This window comes from Peromyscus leucopus, chromosome 19, assembly GCF_004664715.2.
Source record: "Peromyscus leucopus breed LL Stock chromosome 19, UCI_PerLeu_2.1, whole genome shotgun sequence".
Classification (NCBI taxonomy): domain Eukaryota; kingdom Metazoa; phylum Chordata; class Mammalia; order Rodentia; family Cricetidae; genus Peromyscus; species Peromyscus leucopus.
The window spans coordinates 65,181,849-65,195,843 of NC_051079.1; the positions used below are offsets into that span (position 1 = coordinate 65,181,849).

Below are 13,995 nucleotides of genomic sequence, written 5' to 3' on the forward strand. Positions count from 1 at the left end.
TAATTCCGGCCCTTTTCTGGCCCCAGACTCAGAGTCCTGGGATCTTCCAAGCACATAGCTAGTTTCCCTGCAGTCTAGAGGTGACGTGAGAAAGGACACCCACTTGCCAGGGGGCACTCTCAGAGCACAGACCTGGAATACATGGGACTGATAAAGACCCCTGCTTAGGAGGGCCTGGGGAAGTACAATGGAGCCAGCCTCTGCCACCCCTCTTGCCTCCCCTTCCTGCTTTTGCTTTCTCCCACATCTCTCTGGGAAGGCACAGGGACCCTCCAGAAGAAATGCCACCCCAGGCCAGCACTCACGCTTTGTTTCCGCCTCTTCTATCTGCCCTCACTTGCCGGGCATGACCAAGCTGAGAACCTCCCCCTCCAGGCCACAGGCCTGTGCTCACCCACGTCACAGCTTCATCCTTGCATGAGTCTTGCTGTCAGTCCCCTGAGGCTCTGCGGCAGGCGACACCCCGCGCTGGAGCAACTGGAGCATCCCTCACAGCGCTGGGGTGGCCCCCCTCCTGACCTGGCCTGACTTCTTCCTCTGCCCACAAGGTGAGGCCAAGGCTGTGGCTTGCTCACTCTGGCATCCAAGATGGGGGCCTCTGGTGAACACTGGACCAGAATTGAGCCCTGACCAGCCACCTCCGAGGTCACCCTCTCCTGGCAGAAGCTAGGTACATTTTGGGTTGCCGGGGGGGACAGTGGTGCAGGAAGCTGTGAGAAGAGATGCCTGGGCCTGTCTTCCCATCTCTCTCCCCTTTCTGTGGAACAGGATCTTCAGCTCTGGTCAGGAGGCCAAGGCCTCGGTGGTGAAGAGTTAGGTGCTGGGAGGCCTTGTGGCTTTTCACTCCAGGGAATGAGCCTTGCCAAGCAGGCTGAGGTCTTGTGGAAGAGCATCTTTTGGCTAAGGCAGGACAGTCCAGAGTGGGAATGGTCACATTCATCCATCCGTTCCCACAGAGCTCAGGCACAGAAGCTGTTGCTCTGAGTCAGGATGGGGGGTGGGGGGTGGGGGCAGAAAGGCAGGCAGCCCAGAGGGGGCCCTGAGCTCCGAAGAAGGGGGCAAAAAGGGATTCTGGCAGCTGAGGAGGAAAGCTAGAGCAACTTAAGCTGTCTGGAGAGACAGAGAGCAAGGCACCTCCCCCCTCAGCTCCCACATCAGAGGGGAGGGAGAGAAGGGGCAGATGCCCAGGTTTCTCCCATCCTTGAGACAGGTGCTAGCCAAGCCAGCCTGCTCCTCCACCTCATCTCTTACACTTCCTCTCCTGGGCTGGGGAGGCCAGGCCTAAGGGCTAGGAAGCACACGTTGGCATTGCCGTGCCCAAGCTACCACGTAAGTGATGTCACCATCCCTTTCGGGATGAGGGGCTAGCTACCCAGTCCAAGGCAGCATACCTCATTCATGTTTCAAGGAAAGTCTCCTCCTGCCCAGCACTGATCCTTCCCTGCTTACAGCACCAGGTAACCTGCCTTCAGCAGGGCGCTCGCCCACCAGGCACCCACCAGGCACCGAGGCACGAGTGGCTGCCTCCCAGAGAAAAGGCAAAAGGGCCAGAGGAAGTGCGAGTTCACACCAAGAGGAAATCATGGGGTTTTTTAGAGCAGGAAGGGTAATTAGGCCGATTCTCTCCTTGGCAGACAGGAAGTGAAGTCAGAGAGCCCTGGCTTTGGCCAGCCTCGTAGGGCGGTTAGTGACAGAGAGGGTTGGAAGCCAGGCCACTTCCACTGAGCTCTGCCAGGGTCTTTATTATTACTCTTGCCTTTGGCTGGCTTCTCTGCATGCTTCCATGTGACAAACCCCAGAAAGTACAAACTACAGAGTCGCCATCTGATGAGCAGGGTCCCCGAACGGAGGGGAAGACAGACTCGCTCAAGACCAATATGGAAGCTCCTGGCAGGAGAAGGACGGGACCCTGAGCTGTTGGTGACATTATCTCAGCTGCATTTCTTCTCTAGCCCCTCCCCTGTACCCTCCCTGAGCCTGTCAGTCGGTCGGTCGGTGGAAGGACCTGGTAGAGGGCAGGAACCACCACAATAACCCGTGGCCCAGAGAGGCCTGCAATCCACCTCACTCCTAGCTCACCAGGAACGTCTCGAGTGAAATGTTACCCGGCCTGTGAGAACAGCACACTGTGAAACTTCTCATGTCATGTGAAATAAAAACGGAGACAGTAGCTGGGCCTAGTGTGGAAGGCCTGTAATCCCAGCCACTCAGCACTCTGAGGCAAGAAGTTTGAGGCCAGTCGAGAGACAACTTGGGAAGACTCTAAAAACTTAAAGGGGGGTGGGGGGGAGCTGGGATGTGCCTCAGTGGTAGAGCACTTGCCTAGCATACATGAGGCCCTGATTCCATCTCCAGTACTGAAAACATAAGTTGTTTATATCCCAACTCTACAAGCACACACCAAGTGCATATGCAGAAATAGGGAAGGTATCTCATGTGTGTGCTCACTGGATCAAGCCAGGGCAAATATGGAAGGCATCTCATGCATGCACTCACTGGATCACATCAGGACAAATGTGGGAAGCATAAGCATCTTACCTATGTGCTCACTGGATCACACCAGGGTGAATGTGGAAGGCATCTCATGCATGCACTCACTGGATCACACCAGGGCAAATGTGGAAGGCATCTCATGTATGTGCTCACCGGATCACACCAGGGCGAATGTGGAAGGTATCTCATGTATGTGCTCAATGGATCACACCAGGGTGAATGTAGAAGGCATCTCATGTGTGTGCTCACTGGATCACACCAGGGTGAATGTAGAAGGTATCTCATGTGTGTGCTCACTGGATCACACCAGGGTGAATGTGGAAGGTATCTCATGTGTGTGCTCACTGGATCACACCAGGGTGAATGTGGGAGGCATCTTATGTGTGTGCTCACTGGATCACACCAGGGTGAATGTGGTAGGCAAGGCATCGTATGCATATGTTCACTGGAACACACCAGGAAGAATGCCCTCACTTGACTTTCTAAACCTTCCAGGATGGGTTTCTGTCATCTCTGTGATGTAGTGCACGTCATCTGTGAAGTCATCAAGGTAATCTCAGAAAGACGGCAACATGGACTCACAGCATGAGAGGCACCGCTGTTCTATCTGCGGAAATCAGGACACAGGCTGTACCTCCCAGACCTCAGGCGGCCGCCTCTGAGTAAGCATCTACAGGTAAAGAACTTACCATCCCAGGACACAGCTCCCAGCTGGAGACATGGGAACACTTGTCCCCCGGGCATTCTAACCTTGTATTTCAGAGTTCCCTTGTGGGGTCACCGGCTCAGTGCTGAGAACATTAAACCTCCTCCTAGCTCAGTCATCTCCATGTGGACATGGACCCTGGTTTTCTGGAGTTGTTCCCACCAGATACAAATGCCAAGCAAAGATTGCTTTCCTGGGCTTACCTGACAGTCTACAAACTACAGAAGACTCAGGGGACTGAGACTGGGTGGCCAGTCGCCTTGGGTCAGCCACTTGTGCTAACAGGAAGAGGGTGGCAAAGGCTTTCGGCAATTTGAGCCTCAATTTCCTTCCAGATCCTCAATTACCTCCTCACAGGTTATGGTCATACCTGAAGGAAATGAGATGATAATGGACCAACCCTGAGATCACACCTCATGTGTCACACACACATCCTCTTGGTGTGTGCCACACCCATGCCTTTGATCTCCAACTTTGTTCACCAAGATTGGTTCCTTCTAGCTTCTTCTTCCCCATGGGTATAGGTGACTCTCTTCATCTCTCCCTCTCCCTGTCCCCCCCTCTCTCTTAAATCATAAATCTCTCCCTCTCCCTCTCCCTCTCCCTCTCCCTCTCCCTCTCCCTCTCCCTCTCCCTCTCTCTCTCTCTCTCTCTCTCTCTCTCTCTCTCTCTCTCTCTCTCTCTCTCTCTCTCTGTGTGTATACCAACCCAGTTAGGGCCCTGGCACTCAAATGCCTGGAGCCTCTTTGCTCAAGGGTTGAAATACAATAAAACTTCAGACTGTAACATCTGGACAGAGTGGCACAGCTGGCAGAGAGGCTGAGGTTTTGAGTCAGGGAGCTCCCAGGGCGAGCCTAGTGGCTGAAGATACATGTGAACAACCCAGTAGGGGACTCCAGACGTGGAGAGAGCATCAAGACCGCACGAGCAATTGTCACTACTGAAGCTTGTGGCCTCCTCCCACTAAAACCACAAGAAATCCTAGAGGTCTCTGGTCCCAGGCATGGCCACAGTGTCCTTCTCTCTGCCAAATTCCATGTTTATCCAATGCTGGGCTCACAGTTCCCCAAAGCTGACTGGTCCCCTCATCTCTGTTTGCCTTTGTGAACTTACACTGTCCAAGGCACACCGAAGACCTACTGTCCCTTGGTCCTCCACATCAACTTGATCCTGGACATTTCTCCTCATGGCACGGCCCATGATGTAAACCTTCCTCTCACTCCCTAGACATGGAATCTGGGGCTCTATCCCACTGGAAGGCTGCCATGGCCTCCCCCTGGCCTCAGTCCCTTAGTCTCAGCTCTCAGTCACAGGTGCCAGAAGAAGTTTCTCTGAGACTTCTCTGTTTCTCCTGAGAGTTCAGTGGACAAAGAAGCAAGTCCAAACTGTCCCAAAGGCCTCGGAAACTGGCCTCAAAATCCCTTCCAGATGTTGTGTATATATAGACCTGGTGCTACGTGGCCCTGAATTGAACATTATGATTTCAGGAGACTTGCTCAAACACAGGACCATGACCCATGCACTTGCAGAAAGCAACAATCCTCCATAGGTCTCCCCACCACCACCCATGTGCACATACCACACGCATGTCCTGTTCTTGTCTCCCACCCCACCTGGTACTCTCTACTTCAGTGTGCATGTCACCTCCCAGGTACACACAACAGCCCTCCCCAACACCGTCTCTGACTGTGGGATTCTGATCCTTGGGACAATCAATACCTATGGTTATGAAGAGGAGAGCAGCTGTCTACCCAGCCTTTGACCCCTGCTGTGAGCCAGGTGCCTTTGAAGAGTTTGAACGCACCCTCTGAGGCAGGTTTTAGGATGGTCATTATCCAGTGTTCAGAATGGCACCTATATTCCCTTTCCAGGCCAGGACTCAAGTTCTAGACTATTCCAAATGAGGTCACTCTGCCATCCATGTGGGCCCTCTGCTCCAGTGTCTCAGGCAGCATAAGTTTTAAGAGGTCTCTCCTCAGCACCCCCTTAGTGCAGCATTTGGTCCAGGAAGGTAATTAATGAATATTCATTAACTAAAATGAATGAACAAGTAAGCAAATGGAGGAATGAATGAGTGAACATATGAGGAACAGGCATTGCAAGGACTTCATCAATCACCCTGAATCTGAGCCTCTCCGCAGGAAGGCCCTCTGTGGCTAAACCATACCGGAAACTGACACTGATTTGCTTCACACTATGTTAAGCTGGGGATCTTTTAAAGCTATTTACAGCCATACGGAAACTAATGTTAAAGTGTCCCATATGTCTGGGCAGCAGTGGTCCAGGAGAATTGAGAGACCCACAGTCATGGTTCAAGAGCTGATGGTCTTCTGGCCAGCTCTAGGAAAACTCCACCTAACACCAGATATAGCCCAAAGCTGTGGCTTCACCCTCCTAGGAAGCCATCAAGCTTCCCAAGAGAAACTCCAAGACGCTTATTTAAAGAGAAAAAGGACATGGGGGAAAAGGAAGGTGAGAAAAGTGTAGACGAGGTCGCCAGGCTGTCACTCATCTGCATAAAAGAACATCAGTGGTCTGAGTGGCCCTTCCCCCCATCTGCAAGGTTTAATTGTATTTGCTGTTGTGTGGGAAATTTCTACTTAAGAAAACTCATTAATTAAGTGGGGCTTATCGAATGCTGGTCAGGAGGGAAATCCAGAGAAAACTGGAACAGGAGCTATAACTCCATCTTATCGGAGACCGTGGGTTACCTGGTCCATTTACAGGCAGCTTGTGCAAAATCCTGGAATCAATGTTCGTACAGCAGACAGAAGGCTGAGAGAAGAAAGACAGTGTGCAATGACTTTACAGTTGTTGGGTTGTAAAGTTGGGGGAAAATTCTCCCAAATATGTTAGATATTTAGTTCTGATAGGCCGGGGCGTGTACAGTACAGACTCAACACATTGCTAAGGCACAATGCCATTTGGCAATTGCATTCTGGACTACTTCTGGACTATTGAAGAACTAGCCTTGAAATGTACTGCTGGAGAATTCTGAAAATACTGAACATCAACTTAGAAAAAAATAAAATATTAGAGTTGATTAATATTGATCTATCTTTAGGGAGAAATGGGAATGGTCACCCAATTTGTTTTGATTGTTATTGAAGTTGGATGGAAGTGTTATTTTGCTTTACCAAACTAAGGTCCCAGATAAACCATAAAGAAAATAAAGGAAAGAAAAACCAGGAAACCTTCCGGGGCCTGGCCTCACGGACCCACATGTCTCCTTTTGCACACATCATAGCACAAGCCTCCGCCAAGAACATCCGTGTGTGTCCGTGTGTCACAGTAAATCAGTCCAGCTTTTCCACCCAGGCTGGGAAGAAAAGAACAAAGGGCCAGAGCAAAGAGGGCAGCCCTTGGGGGTGGGGAGTGTCTCACGAGGCCACAAAGAAGGCAAGGAAGCACAGTGGTCAGGCAGCAGTGGGGCGGCGGGCCATCCTCCCTGAGGGAACCGTCGGAGGCCCGCCCAGAAGACGGCCTGGACGAGCCAGGACTTAGGACATCCGCCAAGAGAAACCGCTTCAAAATGATGACCCCTTGAAGGAACCATGAATTTCTTTAATCAACTGATTTCCTCTGGTGTCTAAAACGCCTCATTTAACAAGGCTTGTTCTGGGCCGAAACTGAATAGATGTAGCTGACAAATGCTGAGGGGTGGGGGGAGGAGACACTTTTCTGTTGCTTTTTCAGAGCCGTCATAGGAAGAGGGTAAAGATACTTCGAAGGGTTCTTGCAGTTCAGTTTGGACACAGGTCCCGACTTCCCTCCTGACCTCCCCACCCCCACTCCAAGGAGCGCACACTCTGAGACAATGGCCAGATCTCGTTTGCTTTCTCCCCAGAGAGGCCCTAGGGCCACAGATGAAGCAGCTGTCAGGCAAGCAGGCTATAATCAGCTTTAACTGGCTCACAGCCCACAGAAAGTACTGACTCTTATTCTTACAGTTCCAGGTGGGGCTGCCATCCCTGGGACGGGGCGGGGGGGATGGGGGGGGCCTCCGGGGCTTCCGTCCCAAGCATTTTCCTTACCCGGGATCCAAAGGACAAACTTACACTGTAGATCTCAAGAATTTCAATATACACATAGAAAGGGATGCTGTAGTGCTTTGGATCAGTTACACGTCACGTGTCACCCCCAGCATGATTTATCAGGACAGTCAATCAATGAGACAGTGAACGGAAAGTTGAAACGCAACTCAAAATGGTTTTTTTTTTTCAGGTGAGTCGATACTACAAGATTGCTAGTTAAGTACAGTATCCCTTTTCTCAACCTCAGTGTGAATTCTCCTTTCTTTCCAACGCCTTGCAGCTCGGACACTAAGATGAAAAGTGGAGGGTATTGAGTACCCAGGTGGCCAAAGATAGAGGATCTCTATGCAGTGGGGCTGTTTCAGTGTGAGAGGACAGCTGACCCTTCCCATGGCCCCAGGCTCCTATTGTCCTAAGAGAGGGGCGACATGAGCTCAGAGTCACCATATCTATACCACAAAAAGGGGTGAGAGAGAGAGGAAAGGAAAAAAGGAAAGTAAAAGAAAAGGCATTCACTCAAACCTTACAATGGGAGGTGGGGGTGGTGGGTGGGTGAGGTTGAGGACAGAAAAGCAAGGAGGTTCTAAACAGCGGGATACGACAATAAATGGGGAAACAGCAAGAGAAAAAGCACACTAGGTTAATATAGGAAAAACTAGTTCTTTATTGAGATTGTATATTAGTATTAGTGGATTCTGTGTGTAACAATGTCATCATGCACACAATACAAAAAAAAAAAAAAGGAAAAAAATAAAGTAAAAAAAAAAAAGGAAAAGAAAAGGCTGGGCCCACCATGCTTCGGAGGGGCGACAGAACAAAAGCAGCGTACAATGAGCAGATGGCCGGGCTACACGACCACAGTACGGTTCAGCAGGGGAACGTCTCTAACCGAGCGCTGTACATTGTCAACTGGGGGATGTAAAAAAATACACATCATGCTTTAGTTTTAGTACAAGAAAAGGTGAAAAGATACACAACCAAAAGGATATTCGATACATAAAAAATTACCCACAAAATAAGAACAGGAAGTAATTCAGCACAGCGGAACACGCTACCCCTGTTTAATGGAAAACCATTTTGCTGAGGTTTATTTATATATTTTTTTTTTGTTATTTTGTTTTGTTTTGCATTTTCTTTTTCTTTTCAAATCGCCAAATGGCATTCTGGGGAGGCTGCTTGTGACTATTTTGGAAGGGCCCTCAAAGTAGGCGCCTTATTCTTTCATGACTGCTGCTGTTTTGTTTCCGTTTTCAAGCAGGTCTGGCTGGCCAGGCAGCAGAAGGGAGCCGGCTGTTAAAGGGGCAGCCCTGAGGGCCAGGGCAGATGTCCAAAGATGCTCTTGACATTGTACAATTAAACAGTTAGGACCCTATGGCCAGAGCCAGCTCCCCTTCAGCCAGGGACCGCGGTGCACCAATTTTTCAGAGGCTTAAATAGCAGCAACTGCCATTTCATCATAAGATTTTCTTTTTAATATAGATTTAATAAATTTTGCCTCCAACTAAATGTTATGCCTGGGTGCTGCCAGGAGGCCAGCTGATGGTCACCCAGACAAGTGGAAAATGGGCTGCTACAGCCTCCAAGCCAAGGCAAAAGGAATCCACTTAACAGGGATTTACAGTGCAATGTACTCGGCTAAACAAGATGAAGATACAAAAATGGTTATTTCTCTATATCTGTTCTGAAATGGCCTACATCCTACGCTACTACAAAGGAAACTAAAAAGAACAGGCTTAAGCTAGCAGACTGTCTAATAGTTTTACAAGAAAATTGTGGTTTAGGACCTTTGAATTAAGCATTAGTATCCTCTATCGGAAGGTCATGTGTCCTTAGCACATTGTGCTAAATTTCACCCACAGCCCAACTCACCCCTCAGACCCTGAAATTTCCTGTGGGTGTGTTTACTGTGAAAGTTTGCCATCGCAATTCTGACAGGCAGAATTGGTTTTGTTGGATCTTTGTTGGTGGAGGGGAGGGTTATTAAAAATAAATTTTAAAGGCAGCTGAACAATTTGAATTTCAAAACATGGAACCAGCATGCTGCAATGGTATTTAGAGATTGGTGGTATTAATGAGGATGATAATGATTTAATCAGGATAATTATACTTTCAGGCTCAACACCCTTCTTAATCATTTTTGAATTTCTGCCTAGTGTAATGTTCCACACCCGTTTTAAGAGGAAATGCCAAGTAATAAAAGATAATTGTGTATTGGGGAGGGGGTGGCATTTCATGATCTAGTCTGACCTCCTCTCCCCCCACCCCCCACCACGCTGGCCTGAGATAGGGGATACTGCCGCTTAAATAGCAATGCCTTCCTCGGATGGAGACAGGAAATGGTTAAGAGGGTGTCACAATACAGCTAAATGCAGAGGCAGAAGGGTCACAGCGCACACAGCAGCGAGTTGACCATTCACTGAGCTACACAATGAAGAAAAAAAAAAGATTTGATAAATGCAGAATGTCATCACTCTATCATCACACACAAAAAAAAAAAAACCCTGCAGTTCAAACGGGCCTAAGGGGCCAATCTTGCCTTTGGGTTTTTGGGGAGAGGCGCGGGGTTGGGGATAGTTTGCCTGAAGGAGGGCTGGGCTTTCCTAGCCTGGTGCAGTCTAGCCCCTGGGGCGCACTAAAGCGCTGGCTCTGCGACCCCATCCCCCGCTCTGACTCGGAAGACCAGAGGGGGTCAGCGAAGGGAAGACATCATTCTTGTAAAGGGAGGGGGTGCTTAGCCAGTAGGGATTTAAGCAGACGTGGAGTGGGAGAGAAGAAACATTTCCAAGAGAAATGTGAGTCCAGAGGCAGAATACAAAAAGAAGGAAAAAAAAATGATTTGATGTATCTCAGATTTGCTTTGGGAGGTGGGAATTTTTGATTAAAAGAAAATGGAAGAAATGTGGAGTGGGGGGGAAGAAAGGGGGAACCCAAGCTATTGTTGCAGGGGAACATAAGGAAAAAGGGACGTGGGGAAGGGGGACCGTGCAAACACACCCCATATACCACAGTTAAAAACAAAGACATCGCCAGCCTGCTGCTTGGTCAACCCCTGCCCCGGGCAAAGGCCTGGCGTGGGGGCAGCTTCCCACCTCATTCTCACGCACAGCTCAACACCCAAGAACCAGACAACCCGCTCCGGACGGGCCCAGGGGTGCAAGGCAGCGCACATCTGATTTCCGAAGCTCGAAAGCACGCGCGCGCGCGCACACACGTATACATGCATACACATGCACACGCATACATACAAGCATTTTGAACCTGTAACTGCAACTGTCATACAAAGACAGTTGCGGGGAGGGAGGTGTGCAGGGCCACAGAATAAGGGCAATAAAACAAAAAGGATTAAATGAGAGAAAAGGAAGGGAAACGAAGGTACAAGTACCCATGAGAGGGAAAAGGTCGGAGCATGGGATGGGGCTGATACTCAGATCCCAGCTCACCGGCCATTGGCCTTATGGCCCCCAAAATGAAAAAAAAAAAAAAAAAAAAAAAAAAAAAAAAATGCCTTAAAAAAAAAAAGGACGGAAAATTAAATCTACCACCACCTCTCTCTCTCTCTCTCTCTCTCTCTCTCTCTCTCTCTCTCTCTCTCTCTCTCTCTCTCTCTCTCTCTCTCACACACACACACACACACACACACACACACACACACGGCATGCATCTCCTTTCGGTCACACAGGGCTAGGTAGGGGAAGGGGGCTGTGATTTGGAGGAACCACGTCCGCCGCAAATAATGATTTAAAAAAAAATATGGGGCTGGGGAGAAAGGGACCCAAATTCACCAAATCCTAACTTCAGTACAAAAGCTCCCGTGAGGGTGCCATCCCACACTCGGGGGTCTCCCCAGAAGGGGGTGGGAAGCAGCACCGCTCGCCTCGCCCGCGGCTGTGCCTGCGCCCCCGCCCGCCGCGCCCGCCCCGCCCCCGCCCGGTGCCTGCGGCGATCCGCGCTCGGAAGGAAGCAGACCCCGAAAGGAAAAAGCGATACCTCTGTTTCGCACAGAGCCAAACACTGGAAGCACGAGATAGCCGACGTGGACCAGGACCATCCTGGCTCCTCGCGCGGCGGCGGCGGCGGCGGCGGCTGCGCGCGGGCCCTTTGTGGCGCGGCTCCGGGGCGCGGGCGGCGGGGCTGCGGGAGCCGCCGGGGCGGGAGGCGGAGCGCGGGGCGCAGGCGGCGGGGCGGCGGCTGGCGGGGAGACAGATGGCCCATGGAAAGGCTCCCTTCCCGGCCCTCTCGACATTCAAAGGCGCTGGGGCCGCAGCTGCCGCCACACAAAGGCGCGCGCAGCCAATGGGAGCGGAGCGCAGCGCGGCGCGGCCTCGCCGGAACCGCGGGGGACAGCGGGGACCGCGGGCGCGCGGGGCGGGGAGGAGGTGACGGCTAGAGGAGCGGGCGGCCAATCGCGGGGCCCGCTGCGGTGCGCGCGGGGGGAGGGGGGGACGGCCGCGGGGCGCGTGGAGCCTGGCGCGGTCCTCCGGCCGCAGCGCGCGGCGCCCTGCACACACACACACACACACACACACACACACACACACACACACACACACACACACACAAGCGGGTGGCGTGCACACGGAGCGTGCACACGACGGGAGACGTGCTCCCGGACATGTGGAGGAGCGTTCGTCAGCGCAGCGACAGGCAGCGAGTGCACACGACCCAGAGGTCCCTGGGCACCGCACACGGGTCACTCGGGGACGTGCGCACAGAGGCTGGCGCACGTGCAGAGCCTGACTGCAGGCGCAAGTGAAGCTGGAAAGCCAGCAAGCAGCCGCAAACAGGACCTGGGCACTGCCGCACAGACTGACTTGCACACAACAACGAACAAACGCCTTGTTAAGCAAGATGCGTGCCGAAAACGCATTCCCAAAGACACACAGACCGGGTCACAGAATGCAGACGCGGGTAAGACGGCATACTCCATGCTCTCTCTCTCTGCCCGACACACCGCGGTCTTGCTCTTGCAGAGCACAAAGCTACCCAAAATTTGCTTAATTGAGAACCACACATTCCCTGAGATGTGCGCACCATCAGGACAGTGACACGTTGTCCAGAAACCCAAGTCCCCTTCTCCACCTTTCACCTCTGCTCTGCCACTGGCATGTCCAGCCATTTCATAGGCACGCCCACTTCCACATGCACAGGCAAATAGGTGCCGATTCGCACGTGGAAGCCCAGCTTCCATGTCATGTGTGACCCTTGGCCAGCCAGCGAGATACTTAGAGACCAAAGCACCTTCTGAAGCTCTGTTCTCAGTAGACAGCCCAGACTATCTCCAGGCATATTCGGCCTACTTAGTATGAACACACTGAAAGAAGGCTTCCGGTTCGTACCAAGGCCAGAGGACACTCACCTGCTGGCAAGACAGGACATCTACACCAGGCTTCTTTTCGAAACCCAGTGGCTACTTAATTAATTAATGTAGTATGGACTAGCTGGCAAAGACCACAGAGGAAGGTGGACGGAATCTCACCCCACTCAGGACATCCATCTATGCTGTGCAGTACTTATGACACTGAGAACCCAACCCCCCAAACCCAGGATGCTCCTCAGGGCTGCAAAGAGAAAATCCCCAATGAGCCTCATTGCTGTAGAGATGGGAGATGCGCTGCGGAGTGCTTGCTGGGAGATGCCCTGGAGAGGAGTAGGAGCTGGGGTAGCAGTTGCAAGAACTCCAGGAAAATGTCCTCTGGCACTTCTGAGATGGGCGAGCTCCAGCGAGCTCCAGGATGAAGGCAGCCAGGGAGACCTAGCAAAGCCCCACGCCTTGCCCTCAGATAATCACCTCAACCGAGTCGGCCAGCAGCTCTTTCCGGCTGTTATCTACCAAACATGCCATCACTAAAAAAGTCAAAGAGCAAGGATCTGGACCAACACCTAACTACTGGAATTTCTTCCTGTCCTCTCCCAAGCCCTGCCTATCATGTGCATGTGGGAGTGTTACCAGAATTGTCACAGTCTACATGCTTTTTACACTTTAACACATGGCTCATTCTCCTGCCCTTAGGCATGAGTTACTTGAAGCTACTGATTCGTCCCCGATCTTCCATTATTGTAGGACTGCATTGGTTGAACTATAAGCTTAGAGTGAACTTCTGCATTCCTTAGTCCTAGAATGGAAAGTTTTATATTTTGCCACATACTGCATTAAAAAAAAAATCAAACCCCTTTGTCAGTGCTACAACAAAATGCATTATGTTCGTTCCAATGTCAGGTTGCTAGCCTCAAGTAGGCGTTTTTTTGGTTTTTTGTTTTTTTTTTTTAAATCTTATGTTCTATTACAGCAGCTCACAAGGGTTTCTTGCTATTCAATTCAATCTTGGCATCAGTGTGCTAAGGGCGCAAACTCGGAAACCAGATTGCCTGGCTTCCCGATCTGGCTCTGACACTTAATAGCTGAACAAATTTGCAACCTTCTAGGTCTTGATTTCACCATCTGGAAAATGGGGTGAGGATAGCAGCTTTGTGCTAGAATTAATACGAGCAAGCGTGTTGGTGCTAGGAGACTACACAGACAGGACCTGGCTCATCCGGCCATTTGCTTTTTCTCCAACCCGTCCTTCTCTCCCGGCCCGTCACCTTCTTCCTTCCAGTTACTACTTATGATTGCCTAGTTAATGCATTCAGTGCCAACCACAAAACAGAGCCTCCAGCAGACAAAAGTAGTCAGCGACAGAGCAGCAATCATCAAGCCTAATAATTCCACGCTTTGTACTCATTCAGACATCAAAGAAACCTGACAGACAGATGCCCCTGCTT

At 51.1% G+C, this 13,995-nt stretch overlaps 1 protein-coding gene across 1 annotated transcript in view; it reads right to left on the reverse strand.

Moving 5' to 3' along the window:
- Nucleotides 1–11,346, reverse strand: part of Rnf165 (ring finger protein 165) — a 107,568-nt gene extending 96,222 nt beyond the window's left edge. Inside the window, exon 1 of the mRNA XM_028871975.2 lies at nucleotides 11,221–11,346. Coding sequence (XP_028727808.1) covers nucleotides 11,221–11,281 — 61 coding nt within the window. The 5' untranslated portion in view covers nucleotides 11,282–11,346. The remainder of the gene's footprint in view (nucleotides 1–11,220) is intronic.
- Between the last annotated feature and the right edge of the window lie 2,649 nt (nucleotides 11,347–13,995).